Source organism: Gekko japonicus, unplaced genomic scaffold (genome assembly GCF_001447785.1).
Source record: "Gekko japonicus isolate JY-2015 unplaced genomic scaffold, Gekko_japonicus_V1.1 scaffold1259, whole genome shotgun sequence".
In the NCBI taxonomy this organism is placed as follows: domain Eukaryota; kingdom Metazoa; phylum Chordata; class Lepidosauria; order Squamata; family Gekkonidae; genus Gekko; species Gekko japonicus.
Genome location: NW_015175396.1, coordinates 322,243 through 346,152, shown reverse-complemented (window position 1 = coordinate 346,152; position 23,910 = coordinate 322,243). Strand labels below are relative to the sequence as shown.

General features: G+C 49.6%; 1 protein-coding gene across 1 annotated transcript in view; it reads left to right on the top strand.

Moving 5' to 3' along the window:
- The window catches only part of HCN4 (hyperpolarization activated cyclic nucleotide gated potassium channel 4), a 184,403-nt gene that overhangs the window by 134,705 nt on the left and 25,788 nt on the right, over positions 1-23,910 (top strand). Inside the window, 5 exon segments of the mRNA XM_015425678.1 lie at positions 13,564-13,805; positions 14,425-14,453; positions 17,574-17,585; positions 17,921-17,947; positions 22,426-22,450. Coding sequence (XP_015281164.1) covers positions 13,564-13,805; positions 14,425-14,453; positions 17,574-17,585; positions 17,921-17,947; positions 22,426-22,450 — 335 coding nt within the window.

Here is a 23,910-nt window from a genome sequence, read left to right as displayed (position 1 = left end):
CAGGGATGAGGAACGGAGAGAACCTCAGCTGTTCTTTCTGGAGCATTACCCAATCTGTCAGCCTCCGCAGAATCTCCCTGGAACTCCCTAAATTGCCTGTCGGCAACAAAAAAATAACCGGGGGGGGGGGGGGGGGGGAGAGGGAGGGAAATCCCTTGCTGTTCCTGACAGCATTTGACCCAATCGGAAGAACACTGAGTCTCAAGAGCCAAAATGTCACATCGCAGCTGGGCTGCTCAGTGGAGGCTGAGCGTCAAAAAGCAGCCAAACCGTTGCTCAGTTATTTCTTAACCTTTTTTTTTTTTGCGCTGTTTGCCCTTTGTTACCCACCGGGGATCCTGGGTATGGATTTGGACTGCTTTCACAGTCTTGGCAGCTACATTGCAACCCTGGAACCGATCTCTTTGGACGTCAAGATGATCCGTATTGTCACTGTTTAAAAATGCCGTTTTTTAATTAGAAGTAGGGGGTATGCAGAGTGCGGACTTGTATATATCACCCGGAGATCTGGGGGATTGCATGATACAGCGAGATTCAGCAACAGGATTTATGCCCCTACCACAGCTTTGCCCCCAACCTGTGGTGCTTTATACCCCCTCCCCTTCTGTCGTTTTTGGCACACAAAAAATGAGGTAAAGGAGTTTCTTTCCTTCCCATTGTATCTGAAGAAGTGAGCTCTGTCTCACCAAAGTTCATGCTGGAATGTTTGAGTCCAGGGGCACCTTTAAGACCAACAAAGTTTTACTCTGGGTATAAGCTTTCGTGTGCAGGCACACGTTTTCAGATAAGTTATACCCAGAATTAAACTTTGTTGGTCTTAGAGGCGCCCCTGGACTCAAACTTTCTTCTGCTGCTTCAGGCCAACACGGCAACCCATCTTCCTGGAATGTTTGTTAGTCTTCAAGGGGCCACTGGACTTCTGTTTCGTTTAACCCACGGTGCCCAGGCTTGTAGTCTAGCTGAAACACAGCAGGCAGGGCGATTTCTGATCTTCAGCCACCCACTTGGTTCTTGTTTTGCCATCCCTCCCTGCCACACGCATTACCGTCAGGTTTCTTCCGGGAGAGTTGCAGATGCCTGTTTAGAAGGAGAAACAGGGTCTGGTTTTCCTACAGGGAAAAGCAGCTGGGGGGGGGGGGGGCGTGACTTGAAAGAGTCTGCTATGAAGCACACTAAGAGGCCATGTGCCAGCCACATATTTTCAACTAAGCCTACCTTGCAGGGTTGTTATTGTTGGAGTGAGCAACTCAGCATGCCTGGATATTGGGGAGGGGTGTGTGAATGGGATGCCTCTCTTTAAGGGCACTTTCAACCATGCTGAATGATGGACTTTCAACTCACTTGCAGTGTACTTTAACAATTGTTTGCGAGTGGATTTTCCCATTTCGCACAGTCAAGTCCAGTTTCAAAGTGCATTGGAAGTAGATTGAAAGTGCATTATTCAGTGTGTGTGTGAAAGCAGGGAGCTGCCCTCTGACCCCTCCTTTTCTCGTTTTGTCCTCTCACTCTCCCCACATGGCCTTCCATGGAGACACATGTTTCTGCAGGTCTCTCATGTGGAGACAGTGCCCTCGTTGAGAGCCAGTCTGGTGTAGTGGTTAGGAGTGTGGACTTTAATCTGGGAGAGCCGGGGTTGATTCCCCACTCCTCTGCATGCAGCTGCTGGTGTGACCTTGGGTCAGTTGTAAGTTCTCTCAGTGCTGTTCTCTCACGAGCAGTTCTCGAAAGAGCTCTCTCAGCCCCACCTACCTCACAGGGTATCTCTGTTGTGGGGAGGGGAAGGGAAAGGAGTTTGTAAGCCGCTCTGAGACTCCTTTGGGTAGTGAAGGGTGGGGTATCAATCCAATCTCCTCCTCCTCCTCTTCTTCTTCTCGTACCCCCCCCCATCCCCCACACATGATGTTGGACAAGCTGGCCATTGGTGGTAGGGAAAATATTCCCTAGATTAGGCTTCTCTCTCTTCCTTTGACTGCAACCAGAATGTGAACTGGACCTACTAGAAAAAATGTTAACTTGACTTCTTCTTTTCTGTGTGCAATATATTTCTTGGGAGACTTGTTTTCTATACCCAGTATCACTCTTCTGTGACTGGGCAACCAAATATCCCAATAGTTATGAGGATAAACTAGAGATGGGAAAGCCAGACATGCCACAAGTTTCCTGAAGAAAAGCTAGGGTTTTGCACATTAGCAGGGCCTGTCATGCTCTTTCAGCCTCACCTCCCTTATCATGATTTATTATTGTTTTTGATTCATTCATTTGTACCCTGCACTTTTCCCCAGTGGGCATCCGAAGGTGGCCTGCCCTCCTTCTCCTCTCCTCCATTTTATCCTCCCAAGACCCCTGTGAGGTAGGTCAGGCTGAGAGAGTGTGACTGGCCCAAGGTCACACAGCCAGCTTCCATCGCACGAGTGAGGATTCGAACCTGGGTCTGTGTCAGCTTCATCAGGAACTCTCAGACGCAGTAATCCCTTTAACAGGCTTTATTGAGAAATCAGGAACGTTGCTGTAAAGTCAAACTCTTTGGCAGAACTGAATAATAATGCAAAGTTGGGAATGACAAGACCTTTGGTCCAGCCCTCAGTCATACGTCAGGATTACATAGTTCATAGACAGGTTAACACAGTACAAGCAGGATGGTGTGAATGTTATCATTTTATGTCTTTCCCCCCCAAGGCCATGAGAATTAGAAATGGTGAAGTTCTCTCTGGCCTCTGTGGAGGAGGCTTCCTTTCACAGCGGTGCTAGCTCAGCTAATCTACAGTTCACACAGACATGTCTTAATCCCCCCCCCTTCAGGAATGTCAGGGGAGGACCACGTAGACAGCACCTGGAGGTGTGGAGATGAAGCTTGGGAATCAGAAGCATAATGAGAGCTCAAGCGGGGTAAACAATAACAGTGCGAAGCTATGTACATCAGGGAACCACAGTGACAAATACATGATCAATAGTCAGGCTAGGGTCCAATCCTGACACCGGCCCCCGGGCTGCATGTTTGACACCCCTGGGCTAAGGTCTCAGAAGACCAAGTTCAAATCCCTGCTCTGCTGTCAAAGCTCGCCAGGTGACCTTGGGCCTGTCACTGTCTCTCAGCCTATACCACCTCATGGGGGGCTGTCATTGTGAAGTTAGAGGAGAAGACAACAATGTGATAAGCTGCTTAGACTGAGGTCAGATCCTGACAGTCTACCCAGATGCCAGTCCGACGCTCGTCACCACGACACCGCACTGGCTGTGTGACAATGAGATGGGGGGGGGGAAGAGGAGAAGCACGTGTTCCCCGAGCTTCTTGGCAGAAGGGTAGAGTCAAAACGTACTTAGACAGACAGGTCTTCAACTTGGCCCGGAAGATCTGCAGGGATGGTGCTGTTCTTGCTTCCAGTGGCAGGGAGTTCCGGAGTTTGGGGTGTGTGAAACAGCTAGAAAGGCCTTCCAGCAGGTCTCAACCAATGCTCCCTCTAAGCGGTGGAGTCTTGTGAGCAAAAATCCTATCTGGTGAGCTACTGGCATTAAATTTGTGAGTGAGCGATTTGGCTGTTGCATAAATTAGTTTGCTGGGGAGTTGTCCTTCCTGAGCTAAGACAAAAATGTGTGAGCCAGAGGCTAAAAAACTGTGAGCTGGCTCACACTCATTCAGCTTAGAGGGAACACTGGTCTCAACTCACCTCCCTTCAAACGAGACAGGAAGGCATCATGCTTTGGTGCTGAAGGTCAGGCAGGGGCAGATCCTTTCTACCCCCCACCCCCACCCCCCGCACCAAAGCGATCCACCATCCGCCTTGAATGGTGCCCGGAAGCCAGTTTGGCAGGTGAGCCGTTGCATGGATTTGGCCGCAGGCTGCAGCGCCAATTCCGCCCGCCGTGCTCCGTCTTAAAGGGCAGACCCCTCTGGGAGTGTCTTGCCTCAGCCCCGAGCCACCATACAGCCGCCACCTCGCCTATGTACGAAGCAGCCGTGCCAAGGTGTCATAAGGATGCAGGAACAAGCTGTTCGTTAGAAACAGGGATCTATTTTTGAGGTGCCATCCGCTCTCTGCGTTTCCAGCGTGGACAAGGGAACGGCACGCAGGGGGGAGATACGCTTTGCCATCTTCGCGGCGGGCAGTGAAGAGAGGCAGGTGGGCCAGGAAAAGCCCAGGGCAACCGGACCGACGCTGAAATGCGGCCGTGTAACGAAGGGCCCCGCTGTGCTTAGCTCCGGCTGTGGGGCGATCCGATGAGACTGGTAGACAAACTCCCGGAGGACAGTTCTACCGATGGCAGCTAGCCCCTGTAGCTGAACGGAAGAGCTGGCGTCAAGTGGAAGCGCTAAAGCTGAAATGTTGAACTCAGTTGTTACGAGGGCCGGATCTGACATAAATGTCAGTTTGCCTGGCCGGGCCATGTGCGTCATGAAACGTAATGCCAGGTACCGGAGATATAAACTGTATAAAGGACAGCAGCTGGTAAGCTCTGACTTGTAACCTCACTGCAAAGGCCCCATGGGGTGGGAGGAGGGTCCAAAGGAAAACCCAGATGGCCAGACTGGAGAGCCAGCGGTGCAGCATGGGGCAGACGCTCCCACGCTGCTTGACTGCTGCAGACGAGGTTGTTCCGCCGTGCTGAAGCCACAGTCGGAGTGGCTCCTCCCACTCCTCCCCCCAACAGTCTCCTGTTCCTTCCCTTGCACTAGTTTCTTGAGGGCCGCATAAGAGCCCTGGATGGGCCGGTTCCGGCCCCCGGGCCTTATGTTTGACACCCCTGGGCTAAAGTATCAGACTAGGATCTGGGCAACTCAGGTTCGATGCCCCACACTGCCATGGAAGCCTGCTGAGTGACCTCAGGCCACTCACATGCTCTCGGCTTAACCTACCTCGCCAGGTTGTTGTGAGGATAAAATGGAGGAGAGGGGACGGATGCAGGCTACTTTGGAGAGAAAGGTGGATACAGAGGGAGTAAAAAAAAATTAAAATTAAATGAACAGAACCTCTAGGTTCAGGAGCACTATGCTATTGAATACCAGCCATGGGGAGAGAAGTCGCTGGCTAACCATTGCTGGGAATGGGATGCTGGACTCTATGGGCCGGTTGGACTTTCCTGGGATTCTGCCTTTGAAAGGTGTTTTGAGAGATTCGTGGAGGACAAGTCTGTGGTCAGATGTTCACCGTGATTGCAAAATCAAATGTTCATGTGCAGAGGCCAAGGCACACCTATAGGGAGGGATTGCTGTTAGTTTTAAGTCCTGTGGGTGGGCTTCCTGGAGGTACCTGGTCAGGCATTGTGGGAAACGGGATGCTGGAGTGTTGCCTTGGCAGTAGCTGCTACCACGGCACGAGGACCTACACCGTGTCACGGAGGTTAAGCTGCGGCAATCATTTTGTGGCAGCCGGTTTTGTTAACTGCGCTGTGTCAGAATTCCAAATGTGCCTGCAAGGCTCAAAAAAAGGTTGAGGACCTCTAGTGTAGGGGACGGAGGCTTCCAGATTACATGACCCGACTCCATGTCCAGAAACAAACACCTGAGCCTCACTTTTTAAACACGTTTGCCCTCCTTGGATTTCAAGGGTAAAAGGACAGTTAAGGAGAGTGTAAAGTCACTGCCAGGTTTGTAAGGACTGTAAACTTGCGGTGTTCTTGACCGAGCTTTCTGTGCCATGAACCAACCTTGTCTGCTGATGCCCCCCCCCGGTCTCCCCCCCCCCACCCCAATGCTCTTTATTAGAAAACTTGGATTGAAAACTGCCAAAGGCCTCCGATTTGATAAACCGCATTCTCTGGTGGCAAGACAGAATGGAAACTGGATTTGCCCTACTTTGTTAGCAAAGTTAGCCTAGACAGGTCGGCGCCTGGGGTGAGTCGTCTCATTCTGAAGCCCCGAATCCTGTATGGGGTGCGTGCCCCTTTTGCCGGGTTGTCCATTCAATAAAACGGAGCAGTTTTGTCCATTGGAACAGGCTGTTCCAGGGGTAACTCAATATTCCAGCTTTATCTGCCCTGAAAGGCATCTCCAAGAAACCAAACCCTGTTTGACCTGACGGATGCTGCACTGTGACGCGATAGCATGGCCGGTAACTTTCCACTGATGCTGCTGATGGCAGAGGCCTGGATTCAGTTTCGTACAGCGGCTTTGCCTAGGGCATACTTCTGAATGCTTCTTGGATTTTTCAAGTTTTGATTCTGGAGTTCCAGATTATCTGCTCTCCCTTTTGAAATGGAGTTAGTTCATTAGAAATTCTCAATTTTCTAATAAATTCCTGAAATTGTATAGAATATTTGATATGTGCAGTCTGGTGCACTTGTCAGATCCTTTCAAATCCTTTGTGGGGGGTTTCACCCTTTCCTTCTTACACACACACACACACGACAAAGAGGCCATTTTATCAAGATTCTTGCAGTGTGTTTTCTTATGTGCATGTTTACTGGTGCGCAGTGGAGAAGCACCACAAAAATAGCCTGCTCACTGTGATTGTATGCAGGCTTATATCAAGATTCTTTGGGAGAGATGCTTCTCTAATGCTCAAGAGCGCATGTGTGCATCAGTAAAACGCCATTGGAAAAGAATGTTCATTTAATCATACATCCAACCACATTAAGACTGCTCACTCTCCCAATAGTTTTTATTAGGGCAGGGGTGCCCGAACTTGCTTAACGTAAGAGCCACATAGAATAAACATCAGATGTTTGAGAGCCGCAAGACAGGAACACACACATTTTTAATTGAAAAATATGCAAATTTCCATATTAAATCAAAGAGACAGATGCCTTCTCCGAGCCAAGCCAGCCTGGATTTAAAGAGACAAATGCTTCTCCAAGCTAGCTGGCAGGGAGACGGCTTTGAGAACACATTTAAAGTTAAAGAGTTCTTTCTTTCTCTGCTCTCCCTCCCCCCCACCTCAAGCCTACCCAAGGAGGGAAACACTGGCTGGGGAAGGGAAGACCGATCGGGGAGGCATGCCTCTCCTTTGCTTCCCCAGCCGCCCTGCCGGGAGCCGCACAATAGGCGTGAAAGAGCCACATGTGGCTCCCGAGCCACAGTTTGGCCACCCCTGTATTAGAGTGAAAGAGCACTTTTTGATGGGGAGGAAGAGGTGCGAGTGAACGGAAAGGGCAGAAAGCCTGCTCCCAATTCCAGAACTAATTTTAGAAATTCTTCTAATTAAACCACCATTAAGGAGCATGGCTCGTGTGTGAAGTGCTGTCAAGTTATAGCTGAACCGTGTAGGACTTTCAAGGCAAGAGATGTTCAGTGGTGGTTTTGCCATTGCCTGTTTTTGCATCGCAACCCCAGACTTCCTTGGTGGTCTCCCATCCAAGTACTAAACAGGGCAGAGCCCGCTTAGCTTCCGAGAGCTGACAAGATCGGGCTACCCTGGGCCATCCAGGGCACGGAAAGAGAGGAATTCTGAACGTTAAAGGAATAGATCTGGGAGAAGCCTGCCTCTCTCTACCTCTGCCGTCCTACCCTGCTCTCTCTTCATGTACAGTTCTTACAACATGGAGCTGAAATGAGTTGGAAAGCCTTCCTGTCTTATCGTGAACTAAGTTGAACCAACCTTAAGGTCAGTTTCTCAAGAAGCAGGAAGGGAGAAGGAGGGTGAGAGAACTTAAGCGATGCTTGCCCCCAAGGGGAGATACCTTCAGTGAGCGCTTCACCCTGCCACAGTCACTGGCGCCATATTGAATTGGAGGTTGATCAACTGCGCTAGGGCCAGACACACAATGCTCCCTCTAAGCTGTCGACAGTTGTGAGCAAAAACTGCACTTTGTGAGCCAAAAAATCTACGAGCATAAAAGTTGTGAGCGAGCCTAATTTTTAATTTATTTTTTTTAATTCAGTTTGGTAAGGGAAAGAAAGAAACTGAAAGAGCGGGAAAGAAAGAAAGAAGGAAAAGGAGAGAAAGGAAGGAATGGAAAGAAAGAAAGAGAAAGCAGGAAAGGGAAAATGGAAAGAAAGGGAGAGGAAGAAAGGGAAGGAAAGAAATGGAAGAACAGGGAGAGAGAGAAAGGGAAAGGGGAAGGGGAAGAGAAAAGGGGATAGAAAGAAAGGGGGGAAAGGAAAGAAAGAAATATGAATAGAAAGAAAGAAATGGAGATTAAGGAAAAGAATGGGAAAGAAAGAAATGAAAAGGAAGGAAGGAAGGAAGGAAGGAAGGAAGGAAGGAAGGAAGGAAGGAAGACGTGCAATTGCAGAAAGCAGGCTTGGAGAAGGCAGGCACTTAAAAGGACTGTGTCCTGGGTCAGAGCAGACTCAGCCAAGACCAAAGGAAAGAGACAAAACCACTAACCAGAAGCACAAAGTTGAGAGTTCAGTCAAAGAGTCATACAGCTGAGGGTCCAAGAAGCAGAGTCTGAGCAGGTCCAAGAGGCACAGTCAAGCAGGTCCAGGTGATGTGGTTGCACGTCTCCAGAAAGGTGACGATTTGCTCCCATACCTACCCTTATCTGAAGCCTCGTTCTTTATAGGCAGCTCATAGCTGGACCTCATCGCTTGTGAGAGAGCCATCCATTTTGGCTCATTAACCCCAGGTGTTCCTCTTGACTTGGCAGTCGCCGGGCTGTGAGGCACGTGCTCCGCCTCCTCTTGAGCAGCTCCAAGTGCACTCGCTTCCTCCTGTGTCCCCCTGGCTCCGGGGAAAGGGAAGGCGAGGCAGCCTGTGAAATCTCCCCAAGATCTGGGGTTGCTGAGGCGCCACCTCTCCGGGTTGCCTCTTTCATGTTCCCAGTGTTCGTCATGGGGCTGGAGCACACGCCGTCCTCAGCACCTAGGGCACTAGGACCTGCCTCCACCGTCTCAGGGTCGTTGACAGCACCAGCTGGTTGAGCCTCAGAGCTGCTGACAGGAGCTTCATCAGCATCAGCTGAGTGATCCTCAGCTAAAGCAGCCTGGATCACGACAGACTGTCCCTCTGGTGGACCTCCTGATGGCACCTGGTATTTTTGGCCACTGTGTGACAGAGTGTTGGATTGGATGGGCCTTTGGCCTGATCCAACATTGGCGTCTCTTATGTTCTTATGTTAAGGGCCTGCCTTCTCCAAACCCACCCCTTGGCCCCCTGTGCTGAGACGAAAATCTGTGCACTGGGGTTTGGAAATTGGTGCGCTAGCACAATGTAGGGGAAACCCTGCACATGACACGCGAGTGTCCATCTGGGAAAGAGCATGGGGCAAAGCATGCTGGAGATGCCCCCGTCCAAAGGCCAAGGTGCCATTGTCTGCCTCCCATACCTGCACACGCAGGGTCCATCCCTATGATCCGGAATATTTGAAAAGCAACGGTTAAATACTTGGTTCTGGACGCATTGCAGTGAAACAGCTCTGCTTTATTAAGTGAATTCAGGAACACTACAAAAACTCCAGGGCAGCTGCCCTGTTTTTAAGCATGCAATCACCATACCCCAAACACATCCCACTCCCAACGATAGGCTATTTACATAACACTATTACTCTATTGGTCTACTCCAGGATCCTAGTAAACTATAATTCAGGGGAAACAAGCTCAACCATGTCCGGGTACTATTTCAGGGATTACTCGGGCTCAATACACAACACCAGCATTCCTTAAAGCACATATGATTGATAGGCCTGTGACTGCTGGGCTCATGATAGGGTAACGCAGGCAAGCAGGACTTCCCTGTGGGTATGCTGGAGCCAGTATGCACGATCCGGTTTCCCCTTTCACATGTCATATCAGTGCCAGTATCGGCCAAGTCCAGTCACAATCTGTAATGACTCCTTGTTTTGATGTGTGTGTGTTCCTTTAAATGTTCGTTTGACTGCAGTACTGCAAGGAGGGCGATAGGGGGAGATGTGTGTGCTGTGATTGGCTGATGACTGAGAGTGTGGGAGGAGATGTTCTGAAAGGAATTTCTGTGTGTGTGTGTTTTATGACAGAGTTCAGAGTGTGTGTATGTCTTTGGAAAGTGAAGTGTAAAAAGCTTTAGAGAGTCTGTGGAACTCTAAAAGTATTGTGAGAGAGTCTATAAGGAAAAGAAACAAGCTGTGTCTAAACTGTGTGATTAGACCAATGTTTTATCCTGTGTGGAAAAGTCGAAGAGTTTAGCCGGTTTAGCTGCATATATGAGAAAGAGAGAGAATCCTGTCAGAGTGGAATTTTGGTGTCAGAGAGACTGTGTGTGACACCAAGCTTGCTAGTTGCTACTTATATTTCACGAGTTCCTTTTTCCAGAAACCAATTATGTTCTTATTTCAATAAATCCATTTTCGTTTAAATATATCCCAGAATTCAGTACAGTACTTCCTCAGGGCCAGATAGTCCTCTCGAGTGCCCAGATCCTGGGTTACACTACCAAAGGAGAGAGATTTTGGAATTTTTAATTCCTGGTGGCAGCAGAAACTACCGAGTTTATATACACAAAGTGTGAATTAAAGGTAAAACCGTTCCCCCTAAAAGCAAGCACGTCACAGAGTATGATTTAAAGGCAAAACAGTCCCCACCCAATAAGAAGGACGCCACACAATCCATCCAGCACAGTGTAGGGGTTAAGAGTGTCTGAGTAGGATCTGGAAGTCGCCGGCTCGAGTCCCCAGTTGGCCCCGGAAGCTCACTGGACAACCTTGAGCCAGTCTCTCAGCCTAGTCTACCTCACAGGGTTGTTTTTAGGATAGAATAGAGGAGACAAGAAGGAGGTAAGGTGCTCGGAGGCAGGGTACAAATAAAGTAGGGGGGAAACTATGCTGCACTTTTAAAATATGCGCTTCTTATCATCCCTTTTTGTGCTACATGGTATATTCATTTATTGGGGATGCCAACCTCCAGGGTGGGACCTGGGGATTCGCCTGGAATTACAGCTCATGTCCAGACTACAGATCAAGAAGAAGAAGATATTGGATTTATACCCTGCCCTTCACTACCCGAAGGAGTCTCAGAGCGTTTTACAATCTCCTTTCTCTTCCCCTCCCCACAACAGACACCCTGTGAGCAGTGTTCCCTCTAAACTGAGTTAGTGTGAGCTAGCTTGCAGTTTTTTTAGCCTCCCGCTCACACATTTTTGTCTTCGCTCGGGAAGGATGGCTCCAGACCAAACTAATTTACGCAGCAGCCAAATCGCTCACTCACGACTTTAAGCCAGTAGCTCACAAAGTAGGATTTTTGCTCACAAGATTCCACAGCTTAGAGGGAACATTGCCTGTGAGGTAGGTGGGGCTGAGAGAGCTCTTTCGAGGACTGCTCATGAGAGAAGCGCTCTGGAAAATCTTGTAAGTGACCCAAGGTCACACCGTCAGCTGCATGTGGAGGCGTGAGGAATCAAACCTGGTTCTCCAAGATTAGAGTCCGTGCTCCTGACCACTGCACCAAACTGGTGTAGTTCCCCTGTAGAAATTGGGTGATTTGGAGGGTGGATTCTCTGGCATCGTACCCCACGAAGGTCCCGGTCCTCCCCAGGCTCCACCCCCCAAATCTCCAGGAGTTTCCCAACTTGGAGCTGGCAACCCTCCCCTCCCACTCCCCTCCACTGGACAGGGGGGACCTGGAGTGGCAACCCTATCCATTGCAGACGACGCGGTCATTATTCCCATTCTGAAGATTCAGTACAGCCTTGGGCCCAGTCAGCATCCTCCGCTTGTTCAGAGGGTGTTTTTAGAGGAGTGGGCGTTGTAACAGATGGACAGAAGCGAGGAGTGTTATCTTGTAAGAAGCCAGTGATTGATTTCCCCGGAGTATTCCTACATAGTCTGTTGGCTGTGAAGCGCTAACTCGACCACGGTCTCGCGCTTGGCGGTGTGCTGATGTGTATATCAGGCGTGCCCTTTCCGGAGGGAAGATTAATTTAATCATTAGTTAATATAAGGATAATAAATCTGGGAAAGGAAGCACCGCTGGGCAAAACTGTGGCTCCATTCCGAGGAACGCCCACTTCCTTGGCCACACAGCAGCCGCTCTCGTCATGCGGACCAAAGCGTGGTTTGCCACATTCGAGAGTGTAACTAACCCACCTTAAATGTCCCTGTTGTTTGGGAGGGGGTGAGTAAGCAGGCAGAGGATACTTACGTATGCTGTTGGTCGTCATGAGAACAGTCCAGGGCTATGGGGGGGGCATGGGGGATGTTTGGGACAAATTTAAGCAGAATGACTATTTCTGAATTTTTAGAGACTCCTCTTTATCAAACGGGCACGTGTGTTTCTGTGTTCATAGCATCATTTCAATGAAAACAGCATCAAATAAAGGAGCTGGCGGAGAAATCCCAGAAAGCCAGATCTACTTGTTTGGGAACATTAAAGGGGTTAGTGTTTTAGATTGATTCATGACTCCCCTTTGCTTGATTGTGGGTGGGTGGAGGGGCCCTAGCTCAGGGACAGAACATCTGCTTGGCATGCAGAAGGTCCCAGGTTCAATCCCCAGCATCTCTCATGAAAAAGACCAGGCAGTATGTAATGGGAAAGACCTCTACCTGAGGCCCTGGAGAGCCGCTGTCAGTCTGAATAGACGATACTGACTTTGATGGACCAAAGGTCTGATTCTGTATAAGGCAGCTTCCTGTGTTCAAGACTGTCAGGGAAGGGGCCATAGCTCAGTGGTGGAACATTGGCTTGGCGTGCAGAAGGCCCCAGGTTCAATCCCCGGCATCTCCAGTTAAAAGGACCAGGCAGTAGTAGGTGATGGGAAAGACCTTGATCTGGAACTCTGGAGAGCCACTGCCAGTGTGAATAGACGATACTTACTACGATGGACCAAGGGTCTAATTCCCTGTAAGTCAGCTTCATGTGTTCATGTGTATGCGCGTGTGCACCTATTTGTCCGTGAAGATGGATTTGTGTCTACCTGTACTGTATGTAGAAGCCTGGTTTGTCTGCATAGGTTCTGTTCCATGCCACAAATTGATGGTGGCCAATTCAACTAATCGCCACTAAAATACTTGTAAGCACCAAGCATTGGGCTGGTAAGCATCATCCCGGAAATTGCCCTCCGGTAGAGAGCATGGGGCGTACAACCTTCCACCCGGCCCCCGAGAGACCCCATAGGCTTCTTTGGTGGTCAGGGTATGTTTTGACCCACCTTCACCAAGGAGAACGGCTGGATTCGAGTCCAGTAGCGCCTTTGAGACCAACACGATTTTGGGGGTAAAGGTTTCGGAGAGCCAGAGCTCCCTTGGTCAGATACAAGTCGGAACAGAGGTAAAGTTTGGTGTACAGCCAGTGTGGTTTAGTGGTTAAGAACGGCGGACTCTAATCTGGGAGAACCGGGTTTGATTCCCCACTCCTCCACATGCAGCCAGCTGGGTGACCTCGGGTCCGTCACAGCTCTCTCAGAGCTGTTTTCTGAAGTACAGTTCTCGGGAGAGCTCTCTCGGCCCCACCTACCTCATAGGGTGTCTGTTGTGGGGAGAGGAAGGGAAGGAAGCCGCTCTGAGACTCTTGAGTGAAGGGCGAGGTATAAACCCAATCTCTTCTTCTTCTTTAACCCGAAATCTCGTTGGCCTCTGAGTTGCTACTGGGTTCAAATCTTGCTCTTCGACTGCAGGCCAGCACACCTACCCTCTGGATCTCTCTTCGCCAAAGAGAGTCTCCCCGACCTTTTTTCTGCCTTGCGTCCTGTAACCCTGTCTGTCTGTCTGTCTCTTTAGAATGACTCCTGGGGGAAGCAGTATTCCTATGCTCTGTTCAAGGCCATGAGTCACATGCTGTGCATCGGCTACGGGCAGCAGGCCCCGGTGGGCATGTCCGACGTATGGCTCACCATGCTGAGCATGATCGTCGGCGCCACCTGCTATGCCATGTTCATCGGTCACGCCACGGCCCTCATCCAGTCTTTGGATTCCTCACGGCGGCAGTACCAGGAAAAGGTAAGCGCTCTGCTCTGCAGACAGTGTGTGCGCGGGGGAATGTCCCAGAACCAGTGTTCCCTCTAAGCTGAGTTAAGGTGAGCAAGCTCACAGTTTTTTTTAGCCTCCGGCTCTCAGATTTTTGTCTTAGCTCAGGAAGGATGGCTCCAGAGCAAACTAGTTTATGCAGTAGCCAAATGGCTCGGTCACAACTTTAATACCAGTGGCTCACAGTTTGCTCACGGGACTCCACAGCTTAGAGGGAGCCGGAACCTTGCCAATGGTAGCGCAATTAAGGGGCACTCACCCCAAAAGTGTAGAAGAAAAGTAGGGTTGCCAGGTGTCATTGACATGCTGGCGGGGGATGGGAGGGAGGGAGCTTTCCTGGAGTGGGGCGGAAGTGACAACATCACGTCAGGGATGTCACGTGGCGAAGCTCTGGCTCGAGGGCAAAACTCTATGGTACAATTGCCCTCAAGTCATAGAGATTTGCCCCCAAACCAGAGCATCTCCGATGCAATGACATCACTTCCTGGTGGCATCATCACGTCAGGGACGTTGCCTGGCGACGTAGCTGTTTGGGGGCGGGGCTTCCCCTGCTGGCCAGTTGGCCGGCAGTGGGCAGAAGCCCCCAAACCATCATAAAGTTGACATGTAGGGAAGCAAACTTCCTGGAGAAGAAACAAACAAAAGCGGAGCTTGTTTTTTCACCAATGGTGGTGTGTCTGACAGCCTCTTCGAAGAGGCATTTGCTTGCTGGGAGGAAAAAATTAAGGGAAGACCTCAGCCTGTACACCCTGTTGGTAGAACTCCAGAGGAACTGGTTGTCCACTCTGAGAGAGAGGATGCTGGACTAGATGGACCACTGGTCTGATCTAGCCGGGCCCTTCTTATATTATGATATGTTATGTTATTTATTGGGAGCTGCGGTGGCTCAAGTGGTTAAGACGCTGAACTGCAGGCTGTGGAAGGTCGGTAGTTCAGCAGTTCGAGACCCGGGTGTGCCACATGACGGAGTGAGCTCCCGTCTCTAGTTCCAGCTCCTGCCAACCTAGCAGTTCGAAAGCAAGAAATGGCAAGTAGATAAATAGGTACCACTTCGGTGGGAAGGAAACAGCGTTCCATGCGCCTTGGTGTTTAGTCATGCCGGCCACATGACCACGGAAATGTCTTCGGACAGCGCTGGCTCTTTGGCCTGGAAACGGAGATGAGCACCACAACCCTAGAGTCGGACTTGACTGGCTTTCGAGCAAGGGAACCTTTACCTTTATGTTATTTATGGGTCCAGATTTGTACCCCACCCTCCCAGCCTAGGCCAGCTCAGGGCAGCTTACCTAAAATCAGCAAAAGCATTTAATAATATAATAAGACATTTAAAACAATATTAAAACAATTATAGTTCCCTAATAAGTGCTAGATTCCAGTAATAAAGCTCATGATGGCTACCATCCACTATCTCCCTTCCCGTGGCCGGCTCGCAGATCTCCTATAGATGTCTTCAGGTGTCTTTCCCGGCTGCTAGTACAGGCTGTTTAATGTACTATCTGGGGCAGCAGGGCTTCTTATCCTAGTTGTTAATAGCGGTGGCGGCTCCAAAAGCCTGGCGGAAGAGCTCTGTTTTACAGGCCCCGTGGAACTGTGAGAGGTCCCACAGGGCCCCGATCTCCTCTGGGAGCTCATTCCACCAGGATGGAGCCGCCACCAAAAAAGCCCACGCCCTGGTTGTCTGCAGCCTGGCCTCCTTAAGACTCAGGAGGGGCAGTCAGTTCTGGGCCCCTGACCACAGTGCTCTCTGGGGAACATGTGGGGAAAGGCGGTCCCCTCAGGTATGTAGGTCCCTGGCTTTAAAGGTGAGAACCAGCGCCTTAAAATGAATTCGGTATGCTATCGGCAGCCAGTGCAATGCCTTGAGCACAGGCTGGATGTGCTTCTGGATTGGGAGTCCCATCAACAGCCTGGCCGCGGCATTTTGCACCAGCTTCAGCTTCCGTATTTGAGACAAGGGCAGCCCCACGTAGAGAGCATTACAGTAGTCCAATCTCGAGGTGACCACTGCATAGATCGCTGTTGCCAAGCCATTGCGTTCGAGGAAGGGAACCAACTGCCTAATCAGCCGAAGATGGTAAAAGGCTGCCTTGGCAGTGGCTGGTACCTGGGCCTCCACTGTGAAGGAGGCATCTAGGAACTCCAACGCTGGGACCAGAGGTGCCCCATTGAAGGTCAGGAGCGGGATGTTCCAATGAAAGCCTCAACTTCTGTGCCCTGTTGTCGAACCCACAGAGGAGACGGTTGGTCCATGTGTGAGATGGGAGGCCGGACTAGATGGACCACTGGAATGATCCAGCAGGGCTCTTCTGATGTTCTTATGAAGGCCGCGGCCTCTCTGCCCTGTTGTTGGCCCTCCAGAGGAGCTGGTTGAGGCCACTGTGTGAGGCAGGATGCTGGACTACATGGACCACTGGTCTGATCCAGCAGGCCTCTTCTGATGTTCTTAGGAAGGCCTCAGCCTCTATGCCTTGTTGCTGATCATCCGGAGGAACTGGTTGGCCACTGTGTGAGACGGGAGGCTGGACTGGATGGACCACTGGTCTCATCCAGCAGGGCTCTTCTGATGTTCTTATGAAGGCCTCGGCCTCTGTGCTCTGTTGTTGGCCCTTCATAGTAACTACTTGGCTACTATGTGAGACAGGATGCTGGACTAGATGGACCACTGGTCTGACCCAGCTGGTCAGAAGAAAGAAGAGAGGCATACCTCTTCCAAGACAGCACCTGGCATCTTCCTGGAGGGAAGGAGCCCTGGCTCACTGGTAGAGCACGTGTTTTGTATGTAAAGTCCCAGTTACAGTCTCCAGCATGTCTAGACAAAGCAACGGGCCAGTTCTCACAACTCAATATATATGTGTGTAAAGTGCTATCGAGTCACAGCCAACTTATAGCAACCCCGTAGGATTTTCAAGGCAAGAGGCGTTCAGAGGCAGTTTGCCATTGCCCACCTCTGCGTAGCGACCCTAGACGTCCTTGGCGGTCTCCCATCCAAGCAGTAACCAGGGCCGACCCCGCTTAGCGACTGAGATCTGACCAGATCTGGCTAGCCTGGGCCACACAGGACAGGGATAAAAACCAACATATCACTTTTAAAAAAGAACATGCTGCCTTATTAATCAGTGCCCCCTTTTCCGCCAACCAAAAGATTTTGAATGGCGTGATCTATTGATGAAACCGGTTCTGCAACGGAATGATGAGAAAATAGACTTTTAAAAAAATTTCTAAGGCTTTATCCCCCCCCCACCTCTCCAAAATCTGCTTCAGGCTCCTGTTGGTAGAGAGAGTTTTTAAGGGGGCAATGCAGGCGCTTCTAGCGGGGCCCCCCTCAATCCTAACCTATTTTAAGGCAACATTGTTCTGGCTGACAATGAAAGACTGATTGGGAAGCATTTCCTTTGAATACTGCTACCAAGCGCACTCAGGTTTTTTTTTTTGCAGTGCATAAAATTATGCAGCGTGGGGGAATCACAGAAATGCAAAGTCGCTGTTTGTTCCTCTGAAAGTTCCTAAGTGTGGTGTTTGCAGGAAAGAACTTGGAAGTCGGCTGCGAACACAGTGAATGTTCAAATGCAGAGGCGATGGATGGGGTGGGGGGGAAAGAGACACCCTCAAATACTTTCCTCTGCTGTTTGGCTCTGACTGTGGTAAAATCCTCCTTACCTTTTGCTTTTGAGGTGAGCAATGCAGAGTCAGAACTTTACTGAAGGCCAGCGGGAATGACGAGAAAAATCCTTTTGGATGAAAACAGTCTGGTTCTAATAGCAAAGTCCACACATATTGTTCTGGTGGGCCAGTGTCTCTTTATATAAACCACAATGCCTACTCCGTTGTCAGGGCCAGACCTTTGAAGCGTCTTGGGGGGTTGCGGGTTGCGACTTTTGATGTACAGAACGTGGGAGGCAGGCTGTACGTGTGCTTGTTCTGTCTGCGTGTGCTTCTGTTTCGGAGAATGTAATGTTTGTTCCGTCATGTCGTTTCCAAACGGCCCAGACGGTTCAGTTTTGTTGGGAGACCTGGGTGATTTACTGGCTCTTGTGGTAGAGCACGTATCTTTTTATGATTTGGTTTGGTTTGAACCGCGGGGTTCCCCCCTTTTGTTGTTAGCTCTGTTTAGATGATCAAAGCCTAGGCGGGAAAATGTGCAGAAAGCGGAACGGGATCCTGGCTCTGTCCTCCATGCAGGCTACAGGTAGCACGGGCCAATCCTCCCACAGGAAAAGCCAACACACGCTTAGGCTTCTGCGCCCAAGGTGCCATTAATACATGGAGCAAACACACCAAACCCCCCCCCAAACCCTGTGTATGTAATATAAATCATGCAACAATTACGCATGAAACTATAACATTTCTATCAAAGGAATATAAATATAAAGAAACAGTCAACATTCACTGTAAAGAAGCTCATATCTACCCACATGCTTAATGAAACAATATCTCCATACAAAATTACAAGTATTCACAAAGAAAGAACTTATTAGTGATGTTTATATGATAGGAGTTCCACAAATGTTTCCAAAACAGGAAAAAGTTCAAAAATGATCTTCAGGTTCTTCACAAAAAGCAGGTCCCATCAGTGTTGAGTATGGAAGGCAGGTTCCATCAATGCTTCACGCGTTTCCTAGCTACAGGGTTCCCCCGTATCGCTGGTGCTTTATCAAAAGAAGAACCTATAATCCCATATTAAAGAATCTCTCTAAGGGTGCGATCACACTGTCCCTTTGATCGGGATTCGCCGCTGTTTCCTCCCGCATTTAAAGTTTCTGTTTACATGCGCCAATCTGCCTCCCGCATCAAAGCAGGCTCACTCACGCAATACTCACAGGTTTTCCTGACCCCGGGAAAATCAAGTACTTTCCTGGATCTCGCGCTTTGAACGCGCGATTTCACTTATGTGAACAGCCCTCTTTCACAATGATTGCGAATAGGGCCGTCTGACCACTCTCTGAAGTTTTTTTTTTTTTAAGCTTCCGGTTTGAGCGCATGGGCAGGCATTCGCTTAAGAAGTCAATTTTTTAAAAAAAAATAATGCCAGTGCTTACAGCATCCCGGTGGAGGCAGGAACGAGAGGTGGGGGCTCCGGCAGCCTGGATGGGGGTGGCAAGCAGGTGGCGGAGACGGCGCCCGAGCAGCACGAGCGGCTCGCGCTGCGCACCTTCCTGCTGGGCCTCGACCTCCTGGCCGCCCAGAAGCGCCGGGAGAAGGCATGCCAGGCTGGTGGCGACTGGGCCGATGGCAAGGACAGCCCCGCGGCCACCCAGGAGCAGCTGCTGCCGTCGCCGGATGGGGACGAGGGCGAGGGGGACAGCGAGCAGCCGGTAAGAGGGATGGCTCTTGAGGGGTGGTGTAGACATGCAAAACCGGAACAAAATATTCCAGTTTTCCAGTATTCCAGCGCCGTGTGAACAGGCCCTTAATCTCACGTTGACTCCATAGCCGTTCAAAGTCAAATATCTGTAGCGCTTCAGCTGAAACGCCTTCCCCTAATTGTCTGTTTCTTTATATTTATACTCCTTTGATATAAATGTTACAAGTTTCATGAGTAATTGTTGCGTCATTTATATTACACACACAGTTTTTTGTTTCGGTTTGATTCTCAACTGTGTATCTCCTGTTTTGGTTGTTATTAATACATGGAGGCCTGCCGTCATCAGCCACTCCCCTCCCGGGGTGCTGACTGTACCTGGACCAGGGGGTCCCAGCGTTTCGGAACCCGCGGGCACCTTTGGAATTCTGACAGAGTGTGGTAGACACAGTCACAGAATGGCTGCCATAGAATGGCTGCTTCAGGAGGTGGAGGCAGGCACGGAATGGCTGCCGTGAGTTCCTTTCACTCGCAAAGGGAAAGTCCCGTGTCCAGCCATCTCCACTTAAAAGGCAATCGGAGAAGCGGAAGACCTCTGCACCTGAGACCCCGAAGAGCCACTGCCAGTCTGAGGAGCCATTTCTGACCCTGATTGACCAAGGGTCCAATTCAGTATATGGAAGTTTCATCCGTTTATCTGTTCAAGGGGGAATTGATGGAAATTGCCAGGTTAGTTGGGATCCCAGCCTGAATTAATTAGTTATTGTATGGCAGTGTGTGTAGTACAGCCAGGAGATCCTAGGACTGTCTGGCAGCCAGACGTTCTATCTGTTTAGCTTTATGCACCACTAGGTGGCAAGCTAGACTTGTTTTTTAAGGCAAGAGACGTTTCAGAGGTGGTTTGCCACTGCCTGTCTCTGCGTCACGACCCCAGTATTCCTTGGAGGTCTCCCATCCAAATACTAGTCAGGGCTGATCCTGCTTAGCTTCCGAGATCTGCCGAGCACATCTGACAAGCCATAGTCCTTCCCATATGGGGGAAATGTGTTTTATTATTTATTTATAACCAGACTTTGTCCCCTAATGGGGACCCAAAGTGGCTTACATCATTGTGTTCTCCACCAGTTTACCCTCACAAAAACCTTGTGAGGTAGGTTAGGCTGAGAGAGTGTGACTGGCCGAAGGTCACCCAGCGAGTTCCCATGACATGTGGGGACTCGAACTTGGGTGTCCCAGATTCTAGTCCAACACTCTGCATTTACTATAGTCTGCGAGGTCTCTAGATCTCCATTGCATTTTCATCCTGCCCTTCTATCTAGCTCCGGGTTCTCTTGCATTTCATCCTCACTATAATCCTGAGGTAGGTTAGGTTGAGGGAGAGAGAAAGACAGACTGGCTGAGGTCCTCCAGTGAGTGGAGATTTTAAATGTCTTGGGGGAGGGGGGTCTCCACAGGCTTAGTCTGACACTGAAAAATTGTTTTTTGGTGTGTGTTTGTTTTTAGCCCCCCGAAGGAGATTTTTTTATTGCATTTTATATAAGGACTACAAACTACAATGAAAATAGGGGAGGGAAACTACAATTAAGGAGAAAGAAAAGATAACCACTACTGACTAAAAACCCAAGAGAGGAGATAATCGAATTAGCTTATACACAAAGCCATCCCTTAAAACGCTAACAATTTTATGAACTTAGTCAGATATGCTAATGTAACTTTTAAATCTTAAATTTAGCTGTTGGAAAAAAGACCCCAAAGCATCTCAATATTAGCAACAGTATTTTCAAAGGCACAATTCAGAGTCCTTTAGCCTTCATTTTTTGTTATCCTGTCTTTTCTGCAGTTTGTAAGGACTTTTAGGAACCGCCACCCCTTTCTCAGAAAGAGAGTCCTCTCCAGAAGACCCCGAGTCCAGCTCGTCACTGGACTTACTGTCCTTCTCCTTTTTATCCACCTCCTCTGGCTCACCCAACTGGATTCTCAAAAAGTCCTGTACTTTGGAAACAGAGTCAATCTTTTCTTTTTTATCCTGAAGTTTGAAGGTTACGCCCTCTGGATATAACCACCGGTAGCTAATTGCATTTGTTTGAAGAAAAAGAATTAAATCTTTATATTTCTTTCTCCTTTGTCTTATTTCAAATGGGATGTCTTTCGGAATCCTGATGGTACTGTCCCCAGTTTTCAAGGGTGTCCCCGCCGTTGCTCTCAGGATAGAATCCCTCACATGCCTCTTCGAGAATCTCATTACTATTTCCCCAGGCAGATTATTCTTCTTTATGTATACAGAATAGGACCTGTAGGCCACATCCATTTCGCTCATGAGATACTCTGCCTTCAAATCTGTCACTGGGGCCAATGCTTCTCTCATCATTTGCTTCAGATTCTCACCCTTAGTCTCTGGGGCACCTTGGAAACGAAGGACCAAGTTTGCCTTCTCCATTTGTAATTGTAAAAGCTGTTCTTCTGTTGAAACTTGCTTCTTTTCCAATTTTTGTACCTTTTTCTTCACCTTTTGAGCAGTGGCGTCAACTTCTTTCACTTTCTCAGCTGTTTGTTCTGTAATTTTAAGAGTCTCATTCAATTGCGTCTGCTGAGTAGTGATACATTGGTTCATTGTTGATAACTGTTCCTTGAGATTAGTCATCTGGTCCAGCAGGGGGCGCAGGGACTCTGCCAACGTTTTAGCCAGCTCGGTGGTTCCTTCCAGTCGTGGGCTCTCAGCTACTTTCACTTTTAAAAATTTCTCTTTCTCCGTCCTCTTCGCCACCATCTTTATAGGTTGTTTACTTTCACCAAAATTTTTAAAGTCTCTGAATATGTGGTCATATGCGCCTTGGTAAGTCTTTCCCAACAGATTTTGCCGCTTTTACTTCCGCTCCCCCCCCCCCCGGGTCTCACTTTTAAGTTTATGTGCATGGGAGGGGCCCCTCCCTCCCTCACTTTGCTTTCTAGTCCGTGGGGTGGGGAGCTTTCTTTTTAACTTAGCGAATACACTCTAGTCCGACTCACTGTTCATATTCGGTCATCCGACCTCGCTTAGCCACCGTTTTAGCTGCTCGATCTCCAGCGCTTGTCCCGGTCAGCGTCACTTGTTCCATTCGGACACTCAGCGGAAGGACCGTCAGGACGGAGAAGTGCCTTGATTCCCCAGCATCGCGCTGGCGAAGAAGCAACCTCAGAAGTCCCCTGGCTAGGAGCCTTTCAGCCAGGCTCCGGGGGGGTAGCGAAGCCTCGCCCCTCCTCCTTTTTGCTGGTGCGCAGCTTCACCCCTGGGAGGTCCGGGAGGTGAGTCTGCTCAGCATGCCGCCATAAACCGGAAGTCGACACTGAAAAATTGTTGGGAATGTGCTGAAGAGGAGATTGGATTTATACAGTGGGAGAGCTTCTAGTGTGCTGGACCTCCTGATGGCACCTGGTATTTTTGGCCACTGTGTGACAGAGTGTTGGACCGGATGGGCCATTGGCCTGATCCAGCATTGGCTTCTCTTATGTTCTTAGTCTCAGAGCGGTTTACAATCCCCTTTCCCTTCCCCTCCCCACAACAAACATCCTGTGAGGTAGGTGGGGCTGAGAGAGCTCTTTTGAGAACTGCTGCTGAGAGAACAGCTCTGAAAGAACTTGTAAGTGACCCAAGGTCACACCAGCAGCTGCACATGGAGGAGTGGGGAATCAAACCTGCTTCTCCCAGATTAGAGTCCGCGCTTCTAACCACTGCACCAAACTGGCTCTCAAAATTGGACAGTTGGTCTGGGGGCTTGTGCCAGGTGGAAGAAGGTAAAATAAATCCTATATTATTATTATTATTTTTAATCTAAGCCACTGTGGAATCAAAAGATGGGAGATATAGAAATCAGATAAGTAAAATGAAAAGGGGGGCTGGAGAGGGCATAGCAGGAGCCCCACACATCAGGGAAGCCTCAGGAGAGTTTGTCTGTGGGTCTGAATCCATATGGCAGATCTTTTAGGCTCAGCTGTCGCATGGTTCTCGTACACATGAGTGTATTTCAGAGAAATGTATTTCCCTGGGGTGGCCTGCAGAAATACAGCCAAGGGAAGGAGGAAAGAGAATCCATTCAATTTCTGGCTGGAAATGACGGGGCTGGGAAACAATTGAATATTCCTTCCCAGCCTTTTGAAAGCTTGAATAGCCCTGTTTGGAATGAGAACATTTGGTGATTTTCAGGCTCACAGTTCAGTTTAGACCCCCCCCCCCCCCCCCGTGACTGTGTGTCCATTCAAGTATATTTTAAGCAAAGCCATGCCAGTTTTGACTGGTTTGCAGCAGAGCAGGTCCGCCCAGAGACAGAGCTAGCAAACTGGGGGACTCTGTTCGAATGTGCCCCCCCACACACACCGCAAGTTCCCTAGAATGGCTTTGGAAAACCCCCACCAGGTGGGGCAAGTCATACTGAGCTGCTTCCCTTGCAGGGTTGTTGTAAGGATGACCTTACTGACTTAAAAAAAAAAATCCTGCTGCGACCTGCTCTAGGCAGCTTAGCCATCACCCCCCCCCCAAAAAAAAAACAGTCCCAGCAATTTAGTACGAAATCAGAGCGAGTGCAGAAATCGTTCAGGAGATGGTTCCAGATGCCGCTTTGGCTGAAGGCAGTCAAAACTCTGGGGGCACCTTAAAGCAGAGGTTCCCAACTTGGTGCCCGGGGGCACTATGGGTACCCACTGATCCCATTTCTCTGCTCTCGGGGCAGAGGCTGGTTGGGCTTTCCCCAAGGCGGGTGGCAGCCTTTTGCAAACGGAAAACTGAACGAGCCCCAGTTAATATCTGCTATGCCTGCGACCAGCTGCCA